The sequence below is a fragment of the Megalobrama amblycephala genome, linkage group LG24, assembly GCF_018812025.1.
Source record: "Megalobrama amblycephala isolate DHTTF-2021 linkage group LG24, ASM1881202v1, whole genome shotgun sequence".
NCBI lineage: Eukaryota > Metazoa > Chordata > Actinopteri > Cypriniformes > Xenocyprididae > Megalobrama > Megalobrama amblycephala.
Genome location: NC_063067.1, coordinates 20,116,954 through 20,138,297, shown reverse-complemented (window position 1 = coordinate 20,138,297; position 21,344 = coordinate 20,116,954). Strand labels below are relative to the sequence as shown.

Sequence of the window (21,344 nt, the reverse complement as noted above, 5' to 3'; positions counted from 1 at the left end):
CTGTCAATCGAAATCTTAGATGTTGGATATCTGAACAACTACCCATTCTACTTTGAACTTGAAGGTTAGGAAGATCTCGCATTAGGACAAACTGAAGAGAGTCGTCTTGTGTTCCTTGCAGACGAAGGACAAAGTCCTGCAATAGCCAAGCTAAAGGAATTGGAATGAATCTGAAGAGTCATTTAATTGTTCATAAGAGGAAAGTCAAGTAGAATTGACTGTTTGTAATTTGTCAGCCTTTGACAGATGCAGGAAATCAGATTTTGTAAGGTTGCCTGGTTTCACTCAATCAATACAGCAATCATGGATTGGCGTAAGGTAAGCACCTTTCATAATTTCAAATAAAAGATAAATCAATACATGTGAGACAAAGTGTTTTCACATTACAAATTATGAAATAAAGGTTTATTGTAATCCTAATAAAGTATTTTGCTGCATTTGAAACAGTGTTGGTATTGTAAATGAAAACAAACTATTGTAGTTCAATTTTAATGTAGCCAAAAACTAAACAGTTTTTTGTTAATTGAAATAAAATGGAAATAAGATCAAATATAAATTTTAGATGAAAAAAAAAAAAAAAAAAAATGCTGCCTTTACAGGTAGCATACAGCAATAAGAAGTCATCAGGATATGACTTAATCCAATAGGTTCATAATATAACATAACATAACAATTTAATATAATAATTTTCAATTGTTTCCAAACTCAATTTCTATTTTCAACTACAGTAGCACAGTAGTCATTAAATATTTGCTTGGTTATTGCTAAAGCTAATAATAGCTTCTGGATGTAGCATTTGTGTCATTGAAACCTTGTAATAATAAAAAGTATTCTGAAATGTAAAGTCTTTTTGTACAATTAAAAAAAACAAAACAAAAAAAACATTAACATGAATTCTCAACTTCCCCAGGAAGAAATATCACTAAATGCTAATGCTAAACACTAAAAACCACCCCGGAGGAGACTGCCTTTATCTCTTGGAGTAAACACTCCAATGATGCTTTGCCATGTGAGGAAGTTATTAACCCTTAAAGGGGCTAATTATTAGCCTGAAGCAGATGTCAATTTTCAACGTATGCCAATCTACACTTCATTGTGATCAATTCAAGTTGAAATGATGTACATCAAGAGGATTAGCAGGGGACAATATGAATATTAGTGACGATTTGGGGAATTTGGAGTGGGAATTGACACGGATTATGGCACCAATTCTGGATGCAATAGTCATGGTGATCGGGCTGGTGGGACACTCATTGGTCATCTACGTCCTGACCGGACGGAGGAGGAAGAATGGGCTCCAGTCTATTCAAGGGACAGATATGTTACTTTTAGCCTTGAGTGCCTCAGATCTGCTGCTGCTCATATGCCTGCCATTCCACACCGCGGCTATAGCGCTGGGCTACTGGCCCTTCAGCAGCGTCCTGTGCAAAGTCATCAGTTTCTTGGGAGTTGCCTGTAACTCGGCGAGCGTATTCACTCTAGCTGCATTAGCGGTAACGCGCTACCTGATTGTGGTGTACCCCAACTGGACATATCGTTTCAGAATGCGCCGCTGGCTGCGGGTTTCATTGATTCTCATGTGGGTGCCAGCTATAGCTCTTGCAGCACCACAGTTTGCTTTCCGGCAGTTGAGAACGACGCCTATCCTCTGCTTTGCCTTTCTGTCAGACCTCAGCCAGTTGGTCTACAGTGCCATTCTGTTCCTGATTGGCTTCGCTTTACCTCTGGTCATCATTATCATCATGTACACCAAACTCTATGGCTTCTTACGAAGGACGCGACTGCAAGTTAGTGCACCGCAAATGGAGCGCTACCAGAACCGGGTGACAAAGACGTCGGTTCTGTTGGTTTTAGTCTTCACCATCTGTTGGTTGCCATCCTACGTCCTCATGTTCTTGCTCATCGGTACCAGTAGTAGTGCACAAGCACATCATCGCAAGTTCGGCATTATCGCCCGGCTGCTAGCGAGCTCTTCAGTTGTAGCCAATCCGCTGCTCTACGCTTTCATGTCAAACAAATTTCGGCGAGAGCTGCTGTCATTGGGACGGGTGTGCTGCAAAGGATGTAGGTGCATTATATGTCCAGGAAGAGCCATAGTGCAGCCCTTTAACCCTGTGGAGTTGGAAACTCCTCCACAGCCCTGAGGATAAAGAACACGACTATAGAGAAGCATTAAATGTGCTTCTGCTATAAAAGCCAATATCAGCAATGGGAGTAATGATGTACTGAGATAAAGATACTAAATATAAGGCATATGTTTGAACTGCATTGATTTGTTCTGCCAGAAATAGCCTTCGACCTGAATTACCTATTATCTAATAATGGGTCATTATGTGAAACTGTATAACCATTATTTTTTGTTAAGCAATGTACTTCAGTTAATCTGAAATGTCAGATGTTTAATAGATTTGAAACTACAGCTGAATGCATGTATGTTTACTGATTCATTATATGGCATATCAAGAAGAAAGTTTACAACAGCAGCAACGCAAACCGAAAGCTGATAAACATTTTCAACACCCATCCTGTCTAACTGGCTAAAATGATATGCATTCAAAGACAGTTTTTAATAATTAATAAAATAAATATATGTACATAATATTACATGTCTCTCTGGAATACTTGATTATTGCTTCTGATTAGACAATCTCAATTATTTAAGTAATGACTGCTGTCCATGTGCATATTTATGTATATATATATAAAAATATTTTGAAATATTATTACAATTTAATATCATGGTTTTCTAATTTTCAAATATTTAATGTAAACTATTCCTGTGATGTCAAAGCTGAATTTCAGCATCATTAGTCCTGTCTTCATAGTCACATGATCCTCCAGAAATTATACTAATATTTTGATTTGCTGTTCAAGAAACATTTCTTATTATTATCAATGTTGAAAACAGTTGTGCTGCTTAATATTTTTTGTAGAAACATTGGTGATTTTTTTTCAGGTTTCTTTGATGAATTTAAAAGAACAGCATTTTTTGAAATACATTTTTTTGTAACAATTTAAAAAGTGTCACTTTCTCACTGAATAAATGCATTAATTTCTTTTTAAAAAATCTTACTGACCCAAAACATTCAAACAGTTATGTGTATGCGTATCTACGTGAAGCTGAGACTAAACTGAAGTGGAGTCCGATTAAAACAAGACATTTGCATCGGGTAGGTCTGTATTTACAAATTAAATAACATTTATTTTATTCAAGTGATTGGTTTCATTAATTATCATTTATTTACACATATTCTTGTTACCTTCTTCCAGATGATTTGCACAATACAGAACAATGAACATGAATAAAAAAAGATTGAACACTTACTCTCTACTATGGTCTTGCGGTCAGAGCCGTCATCGCTGATCTGCTGAATGTTACCGAAGTGGATGTCGCTGTAGAAGATCCGGTTGGCTCCCTTTCCACCGCCGCCTCTGTAGTCGAAGGTAAGGGCGATTACGTTCTTCATGTGCTCCGGGTCTTCGAAGGGTTTAATGGGAGCATTGAGATTTGTTTCATCCGACAGGTGGATGCTCTTCAGTATCGTGCGCTCCGAGTAGAGGAGGTAGCCATCATAGTCCCTGCAACTGTGGCCATCTTCTGCCAGCATGCCGTGTGCGCAGGCACAGGTACGATTGCCATTACCACGGAACAGACACAGCTGTTCACAACCACCATTGTTCACCTTACAGACGTTGGTACCTGCAAACAATAATAGGTTAATTTATGTATTATATTAATAAGTTAACACAGTTACTGTTGTTATAAGCTATTCACCAAACAACAAGCTGCCCTCATACAAAGTGCCAAGTTTCACTCTGAAACCGGCAGCGCATACATCCATTTGCCGGCAACTCGTCAGAAAAAAAGCTTGATAGTTTAACGTTTGAAAATGAAGAAATTAAGACATAAATATTACTATTTTATACTAGTCAAAAAAGTGGGAGTCTGCCCTATGAGCTCAATAATTTTAAGAGATATATTTTTTAACTTAGTTGGTTACTGAATGAGGGTTGCGTTAATTCTTGTAAAGAGTAAACCAAAAAGTGTGAACCAGCTTTTTAAAGTATTTTTATTTTGCACTCTCCAACAAAATATAGTTATAGAATAAACATATATAGTTATAGAAGTGATCTGGTGAACATTCCTGTATTTCTTCATATTGCAATACAGGTGCTGGTCATATAATTAGAATATCGTGAAAAAGTTCATTTTTTTATTGTAAATTATTTTTAAAAATGAAACTTTCATATATTCTAGATTTCCTACATGTAAAGTAAAACTTTTTTTAAAATTTTGATGATTAGAGCGTGCAGCTCATGAAAGTCCGAAATCTAGTATCTCAAAATATTAGAATATTTCCTAAGATCAATCAAAAAATGGATTTTCAAAACAGAAAAGTTCAAGTTCTTTAAAGTACGTTCATTTGTACACTCAATACTTGGTCGGCAGCACGTAATACTAATACTACTAAAACCTAGCACAAATTACAGCATCGTTGAAGTGTGGCATGGAAGTGATCAGCCTGTGGCACTGCTGAGGCACTATTGAGCCTTCAGATCATCTGTATATTGTTGGATCGACTGTTTCTCATCTTCCTCTTGAAAATATCCCATAGATTCAGGGGTCAGGCATGTTGGCTGGCCAATAAAACACAGTAATATGGTCAGCAAACCACTTGGAAGTGGTTTTTGCACTGTAGGCAGGTGCTAAAGTCCTTCTGGAAAAGGAAATCAGCATCTCCATAAAGCTTGTCAGCAGATGGAAGCATAAAGTGCTCCAAAATCTCCTGGAAGATGGCTGCATTAACTTTGCACTTGATAAAACACAATGGACCAGCACCAGCAGACGTCACGCCCCTCCAAATGACTTCAGAAACTTCCCACTAGACTTCAAGCAGCTTGGATTCTGTGCCTCTCCAGTCTTCCTTCAGACTCTGGGACCATGATTTCAACATGAAATGCAAAATTTACTTTTATCTGAAAAGAGGACTTTCGACCACTGTTCACTGTCCAGTTCTTTTTCTCCTTAGCCCAGGTAAGATGCTTCTGACGTTGTTTCTGTTTCAGAAGTGGCTTGGTAGTCCTTTTCCTGAAGATGTCTGAGTGTGGTGACTCTTGATGCGCTGACTCTGGCTTCATTTGACTCATTGTGAAGCTCTCCCAAGTGTCTGAATCGGCTTTACTTGACAGTATTCTCAAGCTTGCGGTCATCCCTGTTGCTTGTGCACCTTTGCCTACCCAATTTCTTCCTTCTAGTCAACTTTGCATTTAATATGCTTTGATACATCACTCTGTAAACAGCCACCACATTCAGTAATGACCATCTGTGACTTACTCTCTTTGTGGAGGGTGTCAATGATTGTCTCCTGGACCACTGCCATGTCAGCAGTCTTCCCCATTAGTGTGGTTTCAAAGAACAAGAGATACCCGGAATTTATACTGTAGGGATGGTCATTTAATGAAACTCAAATGTAAATATTCTAATATTTTGAGATACTGGATTTTGGACTTTCATTAGCTGTACGCTCTAATCAACAAATTAAAAAAAATAAAAAAATAAAAAAATAAAAAAAAACTTTTGAAATGTTTTACTTTACATGTAGAGAATGTAGTATAAATTAAAGTTTCATTTTTTAAAATAATTTACAATAAAAAAAAATGAACTTTTTCACGATATTCTAATTATATGACCAGCACCTGTATATCGCAGAAAGTAAACATTGCAATGTTTTTTTTAATAATAATGTGCAGCCCTGGTTCTTATGGTTGAAAACCCCTGCTTTATAGTAATAAGTGGTTCTTGGGCATCCTTGTTTAGGAAAATACACACCTTGCTGCCTAGCACGGTTGAAGACTTTAATATCTTTGAGCTGCACACCAATGCCTGTTCTTAGATAGACCATATCTGTGGCGTTGTCCTTGTTTCCTCTCTTGATGGAGCCATTCGCATGTGTCCTATTGGAAACATAAGAAGATAAACAGCTCATTATCTGTTAAATCCACTTTAAGAGTAAGGCATAAAAATCTCTGAGAACATAAATGAATATGAATGAAAGGAGTCACCTAAAAAAAAGGTAATAATAGACAATAGTAAAGGAATAATGTGTTTGCACCTGTCACTCCAGTAGATGTATTCCTCAAAGACAGAAACGGCAAACATGTCCATGTTGTTACTAGACAGCACCAGCTCACGGTTTTCTCCAGTCTCCAGATTTATGCGCTCAATTTTGTCTGTGCGGGCATCACACCAATACAGAAGGCCCTCCTATATACAACATTAGTGATATAGCACTCACTTTAGCATTGTGGTTTAACTGCCTTTTTATTATTATATATAATTAAATATACAATACTGTTGAAAAGTTTGGGATTGATAACATTTTTCGTTTGTTTGTTTTTGAAATAAACTCTTATGCTCATAAATGTTGCATTTATACGATCAAAAATACAGTTCTGATCCTTGAAAAATATTCTAATAAGCTGATTTTGCTAAAGAAACATTTCTAATTATTATTAATGTTGAAAACATGTTTTGTAGAAATCGTGATATGTTTTTTCAGAAAGTTTTTGTAACAGAAATCTTTTGTAACATTATAAATATCTTTCCTGTTACTTTTGAACAATTTAATGCATCCTTACTTCATAAAAGTAATAATTAAAAAAAAATAAAAATAAAAATCTTGCCCAAACTTTCAAACGGTAGTGTTTAATAATAATAGTAATAACTAAAGGTCTTTTTAAAGTACATTCTGATTAGCAATTTTGTACTAGAACCAAATTTGGCATTAGAACCAACAATAAATACCAAATTTGGTACTAGAACCAATAACAAGCTTGCTCTGGAAAAGAGGTGCATCATGTTTATGTACAAACCTGGTAATCAATGGAGATGCCATTGGGCCAGCTGATGCTGACATTGACAAGAACTATTCTCTCCGAACCGTCCAGACGAGACCTTTCGATGCGTGGATACTGACCCCACTCCGTCCAGAAAAGATACCTGTACACATAAATACATAAGTCCAAGATCATTTTTTCCTTGAACACAAAGCAAATACATTATTTTCTCATGTTCAGACACACACATTCACATCTTTACTAAACAAACATGCACATTTCCTCACCCTTTCTCTGGATGTACAGTAATGGCACGAGGTTTGTCCAGACCCTGAGAGATGACCACATAGCGGAAGGAGCCGTTGAGCCTGGCCACCTCGATCACATCAAAGCCTTGATCCGTCCAATAGATGTTGCCTATTTAAAAAAAAAAAAAAAAAAAAAAAAAAACACTGTAAGTGTTAAAACAAACTAATATATAATATGTTTTAATTGTGTGTTTGCATATTTACACACCTGCGATCCAGTCAACGGTGATACCTTCCACACGTCCGATGCCATTGGTCACAATGTCCTCCCTCCAGGTCTGGTCTCTCTTGGCTCGGCTAATAGTGCTCAGGCCCATGTCAACCCAGTATATGGTGTCATTGTCTACAGGGCACAAGAAGCACAAAGTTAGTTGCATTTGGGGCAATTTTCAGACTGAATCTTTGTACACAAAGACATCTGCGTGCTCACCAGCATGGAAGTCAATGCCCACAGCAAGAGAGGTGCCCGACACCGGTACCAGGGCATCAGATTTATCTAATGGATCCAGAGGAATGCCACGGATGCCCTCATGCACAGAGTAGAGCAAAAACGAGCCCATGCCTTTATACAAAAGAACAAAACACACAATGTTAAAATGTGCTCATATCAAAGCAAATAGGTACATTAGTGATATTTGTATGAGATCTTGCCTTCACAGGACTGTTGGCCACTCTTCAGACTATATCCAGCTGTACACATGCAGGCTTTTGTCGTTGGTGAAGTTGGCAAGCAAAGCTGAGAACAGTCACCATTGTTCTTACTGCAGAGGTTGGTACCTATAGTAGATATCACATCCAAATGGTATCATCTGTGATTAATAGCATCACAGTATCTATATTGTTTTACAATTATTTAAACATTAATTAAAATGTATTAATCTATTATAATTATCTTTTATATTAATATTTCATATGTCTTGTCATCAATCCAGGAATTCCCCTTTATTTAATTACGTGAACTATATTAACATTTAATTAGATTTTTTTTAGACTGAATATTTAGTAAATCATTTTAAATGATTTAAACAAAAAATCATTTTAATAATTAAAAAAATATATTGTTAATTATTTAATTATTAATTTATAATTAATTAATAGTTTAATAAAAATCACAACAATTTTTCCTTTTAAAATGTAGTCATTTTATAAAGAAGAATTTCTCATTTTCACCTCAATATGTATTTATGGGGACAAAGTCATATGCATTTTATGGTTAAAGAATTAATATAAATTATATTATATAATTTAATTTTAAGCATTCATTAAAATGTAATAACATTGGTAAACTTACAAAGACCAATTTCTCACTTTCACTTCCATATTTATGGGGACAAAGTCAGATACGTTTGTGACCCTGGACCACAAAACCAGTCATAAGGGTCAATTTGTGCAAAAAATAAAAAATAAAAAAAAAAAAATCTAAATATTGAGAAAATTGCCTTTAAAGTTGTCCAAAAGAAGTCTTTAGCAATGCATATCCACTCACAAAAAATACATTTTTGATATATTTACAGTAGGAAATTTACAAAATATCTTCATGCAACATGATTTGTACTTAATATCCTAATGATTTTTGGCATAAAAGAAAAATCGATAATTTTGACCCATACAATGTATTGTTGGCTATTGCAACTAATATACAACTTACGACTGGTTTTGTGGTCCATGGTCACATTTTAGGGTTACATAATCAATACAAATAGGAAAACACACACCTTGGTGCACAGTCTCATTGTAGATTTTCATATACATCATGGGTGAGGTGTTATTTCGGAGAACCTTCCAGTTGCCTCCATCGCTCTTGTCACATGTACCGATCTGATCTGTTCCCTTATCGGCCCACCACAACTTATTTCCTACACATAAAAGAGGTCAGTCAGTAATTCCAAATTTAAGGTTTAATAATGCAGAGTCGGGAGCTGAAAATATACACTCCTGAATATTAAGAATTTGTGTGGAGAAACTTGTGCTCTCTCACCCATGATGGCGAGGGCTGTAGCTTTGGTAAGTTTTCCTTTCACGCCCTCAATGATCTCCAGTCCAGAGCCATCCAGATTACAGCGGTTAATGGTGCTGTTCCCTGAGCTGATCCAGTACAACTGCTGCATGTGAAAGTCTATGGACAGACCTGCCACAGGAAGAAGTCGAAGTGTAAACATCATCTCCAACAATCCTTCTTTTAGCTTTAGGCAAACAGAAGGCACACAATCAAGAAAGGTCACTCACCCACTGGGCCTTTCTGATTGGAGAACAGTAATGTGTGGTTGGTCCCATCCATGTTGGCCATACTGATGTTGTCCCCATCGAGCCAGTAGAGCTTTCTGTAATTAAAAAATATGCAAAGCATAAGATTAAAAGGTAGCCTGGAATAAAGTAGATATCAATCAACTAATAATTTTATGTTCTTTTGTCATTTGTATTAGTTTGTTTTTTTAAAATATTTTTAAATAGCTTTAATATATTTTTATTACAGTTTTCATTATAGAATACATTTAGTACTTCATATTTATTTCAGCTTAGCTTTGGTTTTAGTTAACAACAACAACAACAACATTTATTTGCAAAAAGCACCATGTTTGTTGAGGTTCTGTAGTATTGAGATTTTGCACATAAAAAGGCTTTGTGACATTTATTTTGGTTTGGTTTAAAAATAAATGCCTGGAAAGTGTCTTCATATGTCAGTCAACAGAATGCTCCAAAATGCTGTGATGTACTGCCAGTGGCAGAAGAAATAAACACTAATTTATCAAAAAAAATTGTAGAGGGAAAACATACCAAACAAATGAAAAACTAGTTGAGTGACTTATATTGTCTGCATAGACATGCTCGCTATTTTTATTGGAAACTGGCAAACTGGCACTGTAACAAGCACATCTGGTTCACATTAGCCACACAGCAACAGATTGAGAAGTGCAACATGAGGGCAGCCATATTGTCCAACCTATAGCTCACGCTAATGAGCAACGTCTACATTTCTCATCTAAAGCTTTTAAAATCTCTGCCAGAAGCATACTGGCACAGCATCTGCTCCTCTCCAAATGTGGCCTACTAAACAAGCTGAAAGAGGCTAAAGAGACTAAAATGACAGAAAAAAACAAATGCTAAGCCTAAATTGTGCATGTGTGCGTACTTGTACTAACCCCAGGATAGGATGTAGCACCAATGAGTGAGGCTTGTCCAGTCCGTGGATTACAGCGTTCTTAAAGGACCCATCCAGCCGTGCAACATTGATCTGCTTCTTATTCGTATCATAGCTGGTCCAAAAGAGGTTTCTGGAGATCCAGTCAACGGCTAGACCCTGAGCATTAGGAAGGTCTAGCAAAGAAAAAGAGGGAAAAAGGGAAGAAAATCTGAACATGAATGTAACACTTTAGGACATTTAAAGTATGAAAGTCATTGTTTTTGATATCAAAATAAAGCATTCACTATAAAGAAAGAGTTTTTAATGTTTTTGAAAGAAGCTTCCTATGCTCACCAAGATTAAAAGAGCAGCATTTATTTGAAATAGAAATGTTTTGTAACATTATAAATGTTTTTACTGTCATGTTTAATCAATTTAAAGTGATAGACGCATGGTATTTTCTTTTCATACTATGGAAGTCAATGGGGACCAGCAACTGTCTGGTTACCCACATTCTTCAAATTATCTTATTTCGTGGTTCAAAACAACTTGAGGGTCAGTAAATAATGAATTAATTTTTGCATAAACTATTCCTTTAATGCCCCCTTGCAGAAGTACTTATTACTTTCAAAAAATGTATTACTGATGCCAAACTTTTGAACACTACTGTATATACGGTATTTCACAAAAGAACAAGTTCAGTAGGTTATAATCGCTGTTTATTGTGTTTTATTAGGTTATAAAAGATAAAATAGATATCCCAATAAAAAAATAAAACTAAATTTTTGTGTGTTCAAATATTTTTGGGGCAAATGTATACTTAGAATTAGAGATGCACCGATTGCAATTTTCTTGGCCGATTCCGATTTCCGATTTTTTTGTTAGTGAGATCGGCCGATACCGATTTTTGCAGATTCCGATTTTCTTTCTAAGAACTATAATTGACAACATATACTACAAACAAAAATCTACTTTTCTTCAATGCAAAGTTTTATTTTCATAAAAAAAAAAAAAAAAAAAAAGTAAAAGTCAGAAATAAAATATAAACAGCTCAAATAAATGCAATAGAATAAAGAGAGCTATGAAACTAAGTTTTTTGGGTTAACTGGGTTTCTATTCAGGTAAGAAATACTACAGAAATTAAAGTAATCAAATGTAAAATGACACATTCAGTGTTATTTTACATTTGTTACCTTAATTTCTGTAGTCTTTATTGTAAATATTAATACAGATCAATTCTTACTATTAAAGTTATAAAACGTATTTCTGAAAGAGCTGAAATTGATTTTCTTTGTCTTTTGTTCTTTGATTAACATGACAGACAGCAGCAGGAATAATGGACTGCTGTCCCTTTAAGAGTTTATGAACGGTGTTCAACAGACCCAATACTGTTACACAGAACATGGGTTCACTTTCTTAACTATTTAACGATTCAAAACTGACAGTGTTTATCTGTGTACTCGCCAAGATTGCCTGTGCCGCTGGTTTTGACATACTTGTGTATGTATTTGACAGTTTAAGCGCATTATGCTACTCGTTTTGGTACTTGTGAGTCTGTTTGACTTCTGTCTCTGTTTGAGACGGAGCGTGGCTTTTTCGCTTCACTTATATAGATCAGTGGTGCGCGCGCTTACGGTGTGAGCGCGAAACCTGCGGGCCGGGAATGACTAAAATTATGCGCAGTAAGCACTATTTACCCGGAGCGAATGAGACGAGTGAAAGAGAGGAGGCGCCCGCGCGGGTGTGTCACACTTCATTGTGACAGAGAAGAAAGCGAGAACGCGCATTTGACGTTATTGCCTGTGCCGCTGGTAACAAAAAAGATCGGCTCGGAATCGGTAAGAAGTGAGACTGATCGGCCGATCACCGATCCGGGCCGATCATGAGAAAAATCGGCCGATTCCGATCCCTGGCCGATCAATCGGTGCATCTCTACTTAGAATACATTTTGAAGCTCAAACTATCATCTCACCAGCTGACACAACCGTCTCAACACCAGTCCCATTGATGAAGGCTCTTTTGATAGTTTGAGTGCGGACATCAGACCAGTAGATGCGGTGCTCCAGAGCATCATAATCCACCACTGTAACATTGTCGATGTCGGGCACAGTGAAAGAGATGATGTAGTTGTAATAGGGATTATCAATATCCACCCCTCTGATTTCAATCTGACGAGCGTACAACAGGAACTGACGGAACTCTGCAAAGTAAAATCAGAAATATGACATTATATATATGCAAAACATATAAAAATATACATATACACATACACAAAATTACATTTTTATACACAATATAGTATATGCTATTTTATATATATATATATATATATATATATATATATATATATATATATATATATATATATATATATATATATATATATATATATATATACATACATACACACACACACACACACACACACACACACACACACACACACACACACACACACACACACACACATATACATATAACTGTAAAAAATGCACAGTAGTAGCAAAGACTACAGTTTCGTCTGAAATACTGATGTACACTCGCCATACCGATTAGCCTGAACAGAGAGAGCGGCTCCTAGTCCCGTGTTTCCCACTATCTAATGTCAATGTTAATTCATCACTGAACCTACAGGTCCTCTACTCCAATCACTCTGCTCTCCATAGAGCCGTAATGGAGGCTACGCTGCTGAATACTAAACACTGATCGTGCATCTTGGCGACAGGGTGCACTGTTGTTTTCTTGACTGTTAAACAAGATTTACAGCCCACACAAGACTACTGACATACTCCGAGCCAGACCTGAAAAATCTAACACTGAGGATCTAGCGCCAACGCGAATGGAATCTGAAAGAAAGGTCTAGTGCTGTTTTGCAACTCATACACTCTCAGAAAAAAAAAAGGTACAAAAGCTGTTACTGGGGAGGTGCATATTAGTACCTTTTGAAAGAATACTAAATGGAAATAATATCAGTAGCAAATCGAACAGCTATAGTTAATACATTTGCTAGATAAAATGTAGTGAGGTGAATGTCGTTTAAAATGTTTTTTTATTGCTCCTGTAGCTGAAACAATAGAGCACATCGTCTGCTGGATAATGTAATATATTGTGCGGTATTCAGTAACTAGTAAAACAGTATTCCATTCAGAACTTGCTAGCAAGTAAAAAATGAGATTTGATTAGATCTAAAGGCTAAGAGACGAGGAGCCTACCGTAGCAAGTGTGCTTGTCTGCCTTGAGCTTCATGAGGTGTGGACAGGCACAGGAGAAGGTTTGGTTGTAGTTGATGAGGCACAGGTGAGAACACGGCCCCTTCCCGTCATTCGCCGCACATGGGTTTGGAGCTGCAAAGGAGGAAAAAAGGTTCACCAGTGTTATTTTAGTAGTTCTTATATACTTTAATATTTAGTTTTCATTTTCATTTTAGTTTAAGTTTTAGTGGTTTTGTTATTTGTCACTTTCATAACTTTATTTTTTTTAATTTTGTATTTAGCTTTATTTCAGTTTTAGTAATTTCAGTACTACAACTTACAGTATACTTATGAACATTTCTCATTTTCGCTTAAGTTTGTTAAGGTTTTAATCTAATCTAATCTAATATTTATATTTTATTTTAGCTTTATTCCAGTTAACGGAAATGTTTAATAGTTTTAGTTAAAGCTGCAGTCCGTAAATTTGCCTCTTTGTCGCCATCTCTGTTTGAAACCTGCAATTGCAGGTGTTTGTGGAATTATTATCTTTACTTGCGTTGTGCCTCGGCACGGCTCCTCAGTGTGGATGAATCTAATGTTTGCTGTCAGTCACCATACCACTGTGGATACTGCACTTCGGAATCACAGATTGTAGTCTTGGAAGTATGACCAAAATAAGAATTTTCAACAGAGAATGTCATCTGAACAAGCAAGCAACAAATCTGCCACTTTTGTTCTGACTAACTGATGGGAAAAAAAAGCATTACAGTAAATCGCACTAATCTAACAAAATCGCTTAGCTTGGATCACGTCAAATCGTGCAAATTATTATTATTGTTATACTTTGTTCTCAAATTCTCTATGTGTATTTAGTGTGTATTAGCTTTACCTGTAGATTTCAATTTCTGTACAGTCTAATCTCTAACGTTAAAGGGTTAGTTCACCCAAAAAATCTTCTATGGCGGTTGGCATCCAGCTTATTGGTGCGTTACCGCCCCCTTCTGCTCCGGACAGTGACGCTGATGACGTGTTATCTGGTGCGCCCGAGCTTCGTTTACAGTCTGGGGGAGACACATGCTGTATTCAAGCTATTCTACATTGTTGGTATTTTGGTATTGCTATATTTTTTAAAATGGTGCGTAGGTGTACATCCGCGGACTCGCGGATGTCCTAATCACGTCACAGTCCGGAGCAGAAGGGGGGCGGTAATGCACCAATAAGCTGGAAGCCAACCGCTGTAGAAGAAGCAGCAGCAGCGTCACTGTGGATATACAGCAGACCCGGAAGAGAAGACAATGCTGAATAAAGTTGTAGTTTTTGTTATTTTTGGACCACAATGTATTTTAGATGCTTCAAAAACTTCTAACTAACCCACTGATGTCACATGGACTACTTTGATGATGTTTTTATTACCTTTCAGGACATGGACAGTCTACCGTACATACACTTTCAATGGAGGGACAGAAAGCTCTCGGACTAAATCTAAAATATCTTAAACTGTGTTCCGAAGATGAATGGAGGTCTTACGGGTGTGGAACGACATGAGGGTGAGTCATTAATGACATAATTTTCATTTTTGGGTGAACTAACCCTTTAATTTGTCATACCATACAATCTGCCACCAAAATTCTAAGTTCAATTATTCCAGCTGCTGTAAGAAAAGGCTATAAATGATCCGCCTCACATGCGTTGTAGCCTACTACGTTAGCTGCCTGGGACTCGTTCTTTATGTAAACGGACGTGACGTATTGACGCAAAGACAAACGGCTGCATGCTCGAATTTCCTGCGAAAACCCACCAGTACCACCCGAATTATAAAACATTTTTACAAGCTTACCGTTGTGAATCAGGCTTAGGTAATGTATATGGAAATGGTTATGTATATGCTCAAAAATTGATTTTGGATCATTTTTAACCAAAAAAATGTATGAACAGCAGCTTTAACAGTAACAACACTGATGTTCACAACTTCAGCAACACTGAAGTCTTTCAGTGTAGTTTGTCAAATCATGCTGGTTCTCACCCTGAGGTTGTCTAGATGGATGAAACACTTGAAGGTCAAACGGCTGAGTGTTTGTTCTCTGGACGACTGTCACATTGTGTCCCGTCCATTTGTTGGCCTTAGCCAGAGTATTGGTCCTCCAGTCCGTCCAGTAGACCTCTCCTCCATACATGGTGACTGCGAAGGGGTGTGACAAGTGTTCATGACCCCGGAGCACCTCGATCAGGCCGGACCCGTCATAAGCCGCAGAGTAGATGGCATCGGATCTAAAGATACAATTTTAATTATTATTAGAATATCAAGGTGACTAAAGGCCCGTTCACACCAAGGATGATAGCTATAACAATAAAGATATGGCTTTAAAATGCGTTAAAGATAAAAGAATAGCAGAGTGCACACCACAACTAAAATGATAACGGCACAGTGATACGATATTGTTAGCATCACTTTCAAAACGTTTTTTTTCTAGCTGATAAACAATAAAAACATTGATAGCGATCAGAATCCATCATACTTTAAAGATCTCGAGCATTTAAAGCTGCAGACGACATAACAGCAGCACACGCTTACAATAAACAGAATGATATCATGCGTTGGTGTGGTTGCTGATATAGTTATCTTTATAGCTATAGCTCTTGGTGTGTACGGGCCTTAACTGTGGATACTTTAGCATGTTGGGTTACTTTGCTTTTAGTGCCAATAGCGTGTGCATACCTTGCATCAATCCACAGGATACGGCGCTCTAGGTAGTCCACAGTGAGACCGTTGGGCCAGCCACCATTCCCAGTCTCTTTGTGGATGGTGCGACGGCCCTCCCCACTCATAGACGCAGCCTCTATCCTGGGGGAGCTGGCGTCCCAGTCTGTCCAGAACAGAATACTGGGGGAGAAAAAAAGACATTACTTGTAACAACCTAGTTCTGTCATTCAGATCACTGAAAAATAACAGCACTGTCAAATTATGACGTTTTACCCATCTCTTGGATCAAGCGCAATTGCACGCGGATGCTCCACCTCTCCAGCAAGCAGCGTTGTACGCATAGTACCATCCAGCTTGGCCACCTCGATCTGATCCAGATTACTTTCCACCCAGTAGATGTTTCCTGCGATCCAGTCCACAGCCAGTCCCTCTGGAGTGGCCAAACCATACTGGATCACCACCTCAAAACTAGTGAGAGCTGAAAGACAAAGACATGGAGAAGTTAAATCGAGAAATAAAATGTTTAGGATGTTGAAAAACGTAGAAAAAAGCATGCGTGTGATGCCGACGCAGGAGCCGGGCAATAATGAGTCGGCGTTCTGATGTAGAACCTGAAAGCGCTGAACGTAAACAACGTAGGAGAATGACATAGAAGAGAAGATATTGTTAAATAAAGTCGTTATTTTTGTTTTGTTTTTGCGCACGAAAAGTATTCTCGTCCCTTCATAAAATTAAGTTTCAACCACTGCAGTCACGTGGGCTATTTTAACAATGACTTTAGTACCTTTCTGGATCTTGAAAGTGGTGATTATATTGCCGTCTATGGACGAGTAATATACGGATTTCATCAAAAATATCTTAATTTGTGTTCCGAAGCTGAACAAAGGTCTTATGGGTGTGGAACAACATGAGGGTGAGTAATTAATGACAGAATTTTCATTTTTGGTTGAACTAACCCTTTAAAGATTAAAGGTGAAGAATTAAAAATTGAATTTATATTGGCATAGTTAAATAACAAGAGTTCAGTACATGGAAATGACATACAGTGAGTCTCAAACTCCATTGTTTCCTCCTCCTTATATAAATCTCATTTGTTTAAAAGACCTCGGAAGAACAGGCGAATCTCAACATAACACCGACTGTTACGTAACAGTTGGGATCATTAATATGTACGCCCACAATATTTGCATTGCCAGCCCATGTTTAAGGCATTAGACAAGGGCAGCCAGTATTAACGTCTGGATCTGTGCACAGCTGAATCATCAGACTAGGTAAGCAAGCAAGGACAACAGTGAAAAATGGCAGATGGAGCAATAATAACTGACATGATCCATGATATCATGATATTTTTAGTGATATTTGTAAACTGTCTTTCTAAATGTTTCGTTAGCATGTTGCTAATGTACTGTTAAATGTGGTTAAAGTTACCATCGTTTCTTACTTTATTCACGGAGACAAGAGCCGTCGTTATTTTCATTATTAAACACTTGCAGTCTGTATAATTCATAAACACAACTTCATTCTTTATAAATCTCTCCAGCAGTGTAGCATTAGCCATTAGCCATGGAGCACTAGCAAACTCATTCAGAATCAAATGTAAACATCCAAATAAATACAATACTCACATAATCCGACGCATGCATGCAGCATGCATGACGAACACTTTGTAAAGATCCATTTTGAAGGTTATATTAGCTGTGTGAACTTTGTTTATGCAATGAGAGTCGAGAGCTCGGGAGGGGGTGGAGAGCGCGAGCAATTAAAGGGGCCGCAGCCTGAATCGGCGCATTTCTAATTATGCCCCAAAATAGGCAGTTAAAAAAATTCATTAAAAAAAAATCTATGGGGTATTTTGAGTTGAAACTTCACAGACACATTCAGGGGACACCTTAGACTTATATTACATATTGTAAAAAAACTTTCAATGGCACCTTTAACTAAGTTAACGTTAGATGATGGCAAATGTAATCTAAATGTAAAAATAGATGAAAATGAGAATGCAGAATTACCAAATATAACACCAAATATAATGCAATACCAATTAAAAAAAAAAAAAAAATCTAATATTGGCCAATAATCAATAAAGCGCTGTTATACTCTGCATCCATAAGGAAATATTAAGATATAAGATTCTGCACTATTTCTAGGTCACTAATCGAAAAAGAAAATTTGTGACACTGATCATGTGACTTCTGAAAATTCATACTGAAATTCACAGGTCAACATTTCACTCAAATTGTTATGCATATAATACATTTTAATGAAAAGTTTGTATTAAAACAGTAAAAAAAAAGCACAGTATAAGAATTTGCCAATGGTCTTAGACTGTATATTGGCTGAGAAATCATTTGATTGTTTCCAGCCTGAAAGCCATATAAGTCAATGCTGCAATAAATATTCCCCCACTCTGAGCTACAGCCATGTGGAAGAAAAAATAAAAAATTCCCAATCAGGGCAAGACATTCTCTGATCTGTGAGTGAGACTCTCATACAGAGCAGTAATTAAAGGTCTAGAACAGCTCTCTGTTGGGCTGGAGACAGCGCAGACTCTCCAATGGGGGTTGAGAAACAACACTTTGTTACATTGTTTCAGTGTTGGCAGCCACATTGGTCATATTTTTACTCTGTCAAAAATGACAGCAGGAATCCAAAACTTGGACAGTGTATTGTATCGCTGAAAAGAGCTGTTCGGAAAGGGAGGGAGGTGTGTGTGCGCGTGTTTAGAAGCGAAATGGTGCTTCCGACACGTTACTTTTACTCTGCCAGTAGTCACGCAATGCAGGAATGAGTCAAATGGGTAAAGACAGAGGCATCCAAATTCTTGTGCTATGATCACACACAGACGTTGTGGTTTTGTGAACCGAAAATAGTTGAAATAATTACGGACTAACTTGGTATGCTGAAAAGAACAGAACAATGTGGGACAACACAGCAAGAACACAAAGTCAATTCAGAACTTTAAACAAGTGTGTAAAACAAAAGAATGTGAGTGAAGTTCCCTTTTCCCTAAAGCCATTAACTAATAAAGTTTTCCAACTAAAAATAAATACATACTAGACTATATATAAGTAAACCAAATACTCCAAATATAAATGTTCCATATTTAATTTCAATATATAGAATATTAAAATTATAATGCAGACTGGGTTAAATACAGTTTAAGCTCTGTTGATGGCATCTATTATTTCCTCTTCTAATCAACAGCATAAGCTCTATTTAACCAGGAATAAACAGTAAATTCTTAGCAACAGGAACAACCACATTCATTTACCTCCGTTTTCTGACAGCTTTCCCCGATATATCTTGTCTTCCACCACATCGGTCCAGTAGAGGGCACTCTGGTTGAGGTGAAAGTCCAGGGCAATGGTGTTACGCAGGCCAGGCACCAGCACGCTGAACTCGCCCTTGTACAAATCAATCCGACGGATCTCATGCCGGTTGGAGAAGATGATGTAGGGCTTGAATGGATCTAAAAGAACATGGACACAGCAAATTAGGACAATATACTGCTAATCTTTCATTTTGGTTTTACTACATAATCTCCAGAAAGTCACTAGACAAGACTTTTTAGTATAAAATAATATAATATAATTACAAAACATTATATAACAATAAAAGGAAATGTTGGAGTTTCCAGCAAAAACTAGTTATATACAATGCCTATTTATTATTGTACATCTTATCCAAATATGTCATACTTTTATTCAGTCGTTTCAAGAGATCAAGTAAAACTCAAATTTTTATTTTTTTTCTTTCATATTCTCCACCCTGTCTCTCCCTCACCAGTGCTCTTGCAGCTCTCGCTGTCTGGTCCGAGCGCCCAGCCCTCGTAGCAGGCACACTTAACAGTGGCCTTCTCCTGCACGCAGCGCTGGCTGCACTTGAGATGCTTGGCGCAGAAGCTCTGAATCTGGCAGGTCTTGTTGTCGGTACCCAGCTCCATGCCAGCTGGGCAGGAGCACAGGATGCCCTCACCAGGTGCGATGGTACAGTTGTGGCTGCAGCCTCCATTATCCATCGTGCAAAGATCTAAAGAAGAAGAAGTGGGTGGGATTGAAAGGGTGTTTGTGAGTAACTAGCAGCAAATTTGGCAAAAAAACAAAAAACAATGAGTTGGAGAGAATGTGCTTATTTCATTTGAAATCAATTCTCTGTCATAAGCTAATGGGAAACATGTAGAAGTGGAGTGCTCTATGCAAACTGTGAAAGATTTAAAAGAAATAGTTCATGCAAAAAATGTAAATTCTGTATATATAATCAGTGGATTCACTGGCTGTCAAGCCATTGTACTATATTCTTTTGGAGCTATGTGATATGTAATATAATTTATGGTGCTTTTTTGTCCGTTTTGGAATTTGACAGCCTGTGGTCACTATGGATTGTAACTGTAGAAATACATAAAAACTATATAAAGCTTTAGTAACCTCAAAATGTAATTTTTTAACAACTTAGTAAATCCTTGCTGAACAAAAGTATTCTGTGTTCCACAGGGGGAAAAAATACAGCAAACAAATCTAAAATTACATGAGTCTGAGCTAAAATTGACAACACTTTCATTTTTGGGTGAACCATCCCTTTAACTTGAGTGTATTTGTATTTGCGTGAATGTATATTACTGCAAAGCTTCTCGTCCGAGCCATCAGGGCAGTCATCCTTGCCGTCACACAGTTTCTCAGGAGGTAGGCAGATGGAGTCATTGCTGGCACAAACATGATGGGAGAGCTTGCACTCAAGAGCCTCGCAGTTTTCTTCATCTGAGTTATCCTCGCAATCGCTGTCCCTGTCGCACACCCAGGCCTTACTGATACAGCGAGCTAAAAACACACAAAGTAACAGAAAAAGAAGCCAAAAAGTCAGAAATCACTTGCAAAAATGCTTCTATTTAGCATTTTTTCAAATTTAATAAAAGAAATTTCATCACAAACTATATTATCAGCAAAGCAATATTCAGTGTTGGTGGTAACACATTACAAGTAATGCGAATTACGTAATCAGATTACTTTTTTTTTTTTAAGTAAAGTAACGCATTACCTTTAAATTTACAACAAAATATCTGAGTTACTTTTTCAAATAAGTTACTTTGTTTTCCTATTTATTGACTGACACCTCTCCTGTCTCCATGTTGAGAGAAATCGTGAGTAAGTGCAGAGGCGATGATGGCTATTGTAGTTTTAGACTAAATGTGA

General features: G+C 37.2%; 1 protein-coding gene across 1 annotated transcript in view; it reads right to left on the bottom strand.

Moving 5' to 3' along the window:
• Positions 1 to 21,344, bottom strand: part of lrp1ab (low density lipoprotein receptor-related protein 1Ab) — a 129,951-nt gene that overhangs the window by 32,620 nt on the left and 75,987 nt on the right. Inside the window, exons 22-41 of the mRNA XM_048177354.1 lie at positions 20,775 to 20,972; positions 19,942 to 20,187; positions 19,430 to 19,627; positions 16,432 to 16,636; positions 16,174 to 16,338; positions 15,481 to 15,725; positions 13,479 to 13,610; positions 12,239 to 12,466; positions 10,286 to 10,460; positions 9,372 to 9,466; positions 9,124 to 9,273; positions 8,861 to 9,001; positions 7,797 to 7,922; positions 7,576 to 7,707; positions 7,354 to 7,488; positions 7,125 to 7,254; positions 6,874 to 7,000; positions 6,114 to 6,265; positions 5,831 to 5,955; positions 3,326 to 3,700 (exon numbers count right to left, since the gene is read on the bottom strand). Coding sequence (XP_048033311.1) covers positions 3,326 to 3,700; positions 5,831 to 5,955; positions 6,114 to 6,265; positions 6,874 to 7,000; positions 7,125 to 7,254; positions 7,354 to 7,488; positions 7,576 to 7,707; positions 7,797 to 7,922; positions 8,861 to 9,001; positions 9,124 to 9,273; positions 9,372 to 9,466; positions 10,286 to 10,460; positions 12,239 to 12,466; positions 13,479 to 13,610; positions 15,481 to 15,725; positions 16,174 to 16,338; positions 16,432 to 16,636; positions 19,430 to 19,627; positions 19,942 to 20,187; positions 20,775 to 20,972 — 3,480 coding nt within the window. The remainder of the gene's footprint in view (positions 1 to 3,325; positions 3,701 to 5,830; positions 5,956 to 6,113; positions 6,266 to 6,873; positions 7,001 to 7,124; positions 7,255 to 7,353; positions 7,489 to 7,575; positions 7,708 to 7,796; positions 7,923 to 8,860; positions 9,002 to 9,123; positions 9,274 to 9,371; positions 9,467 to 10,285; positions 10,461 to 12,238; positions 12,467 to 13,478; positions 13,611 to 15,480; positions 15,726 to 16,173; positions 16,339 to 16,431; positions 16,637 to 19,429; positions 19,628 to 19,941; positions 20,188 to 20,774; positions 20,973 to 21,344) is intronic.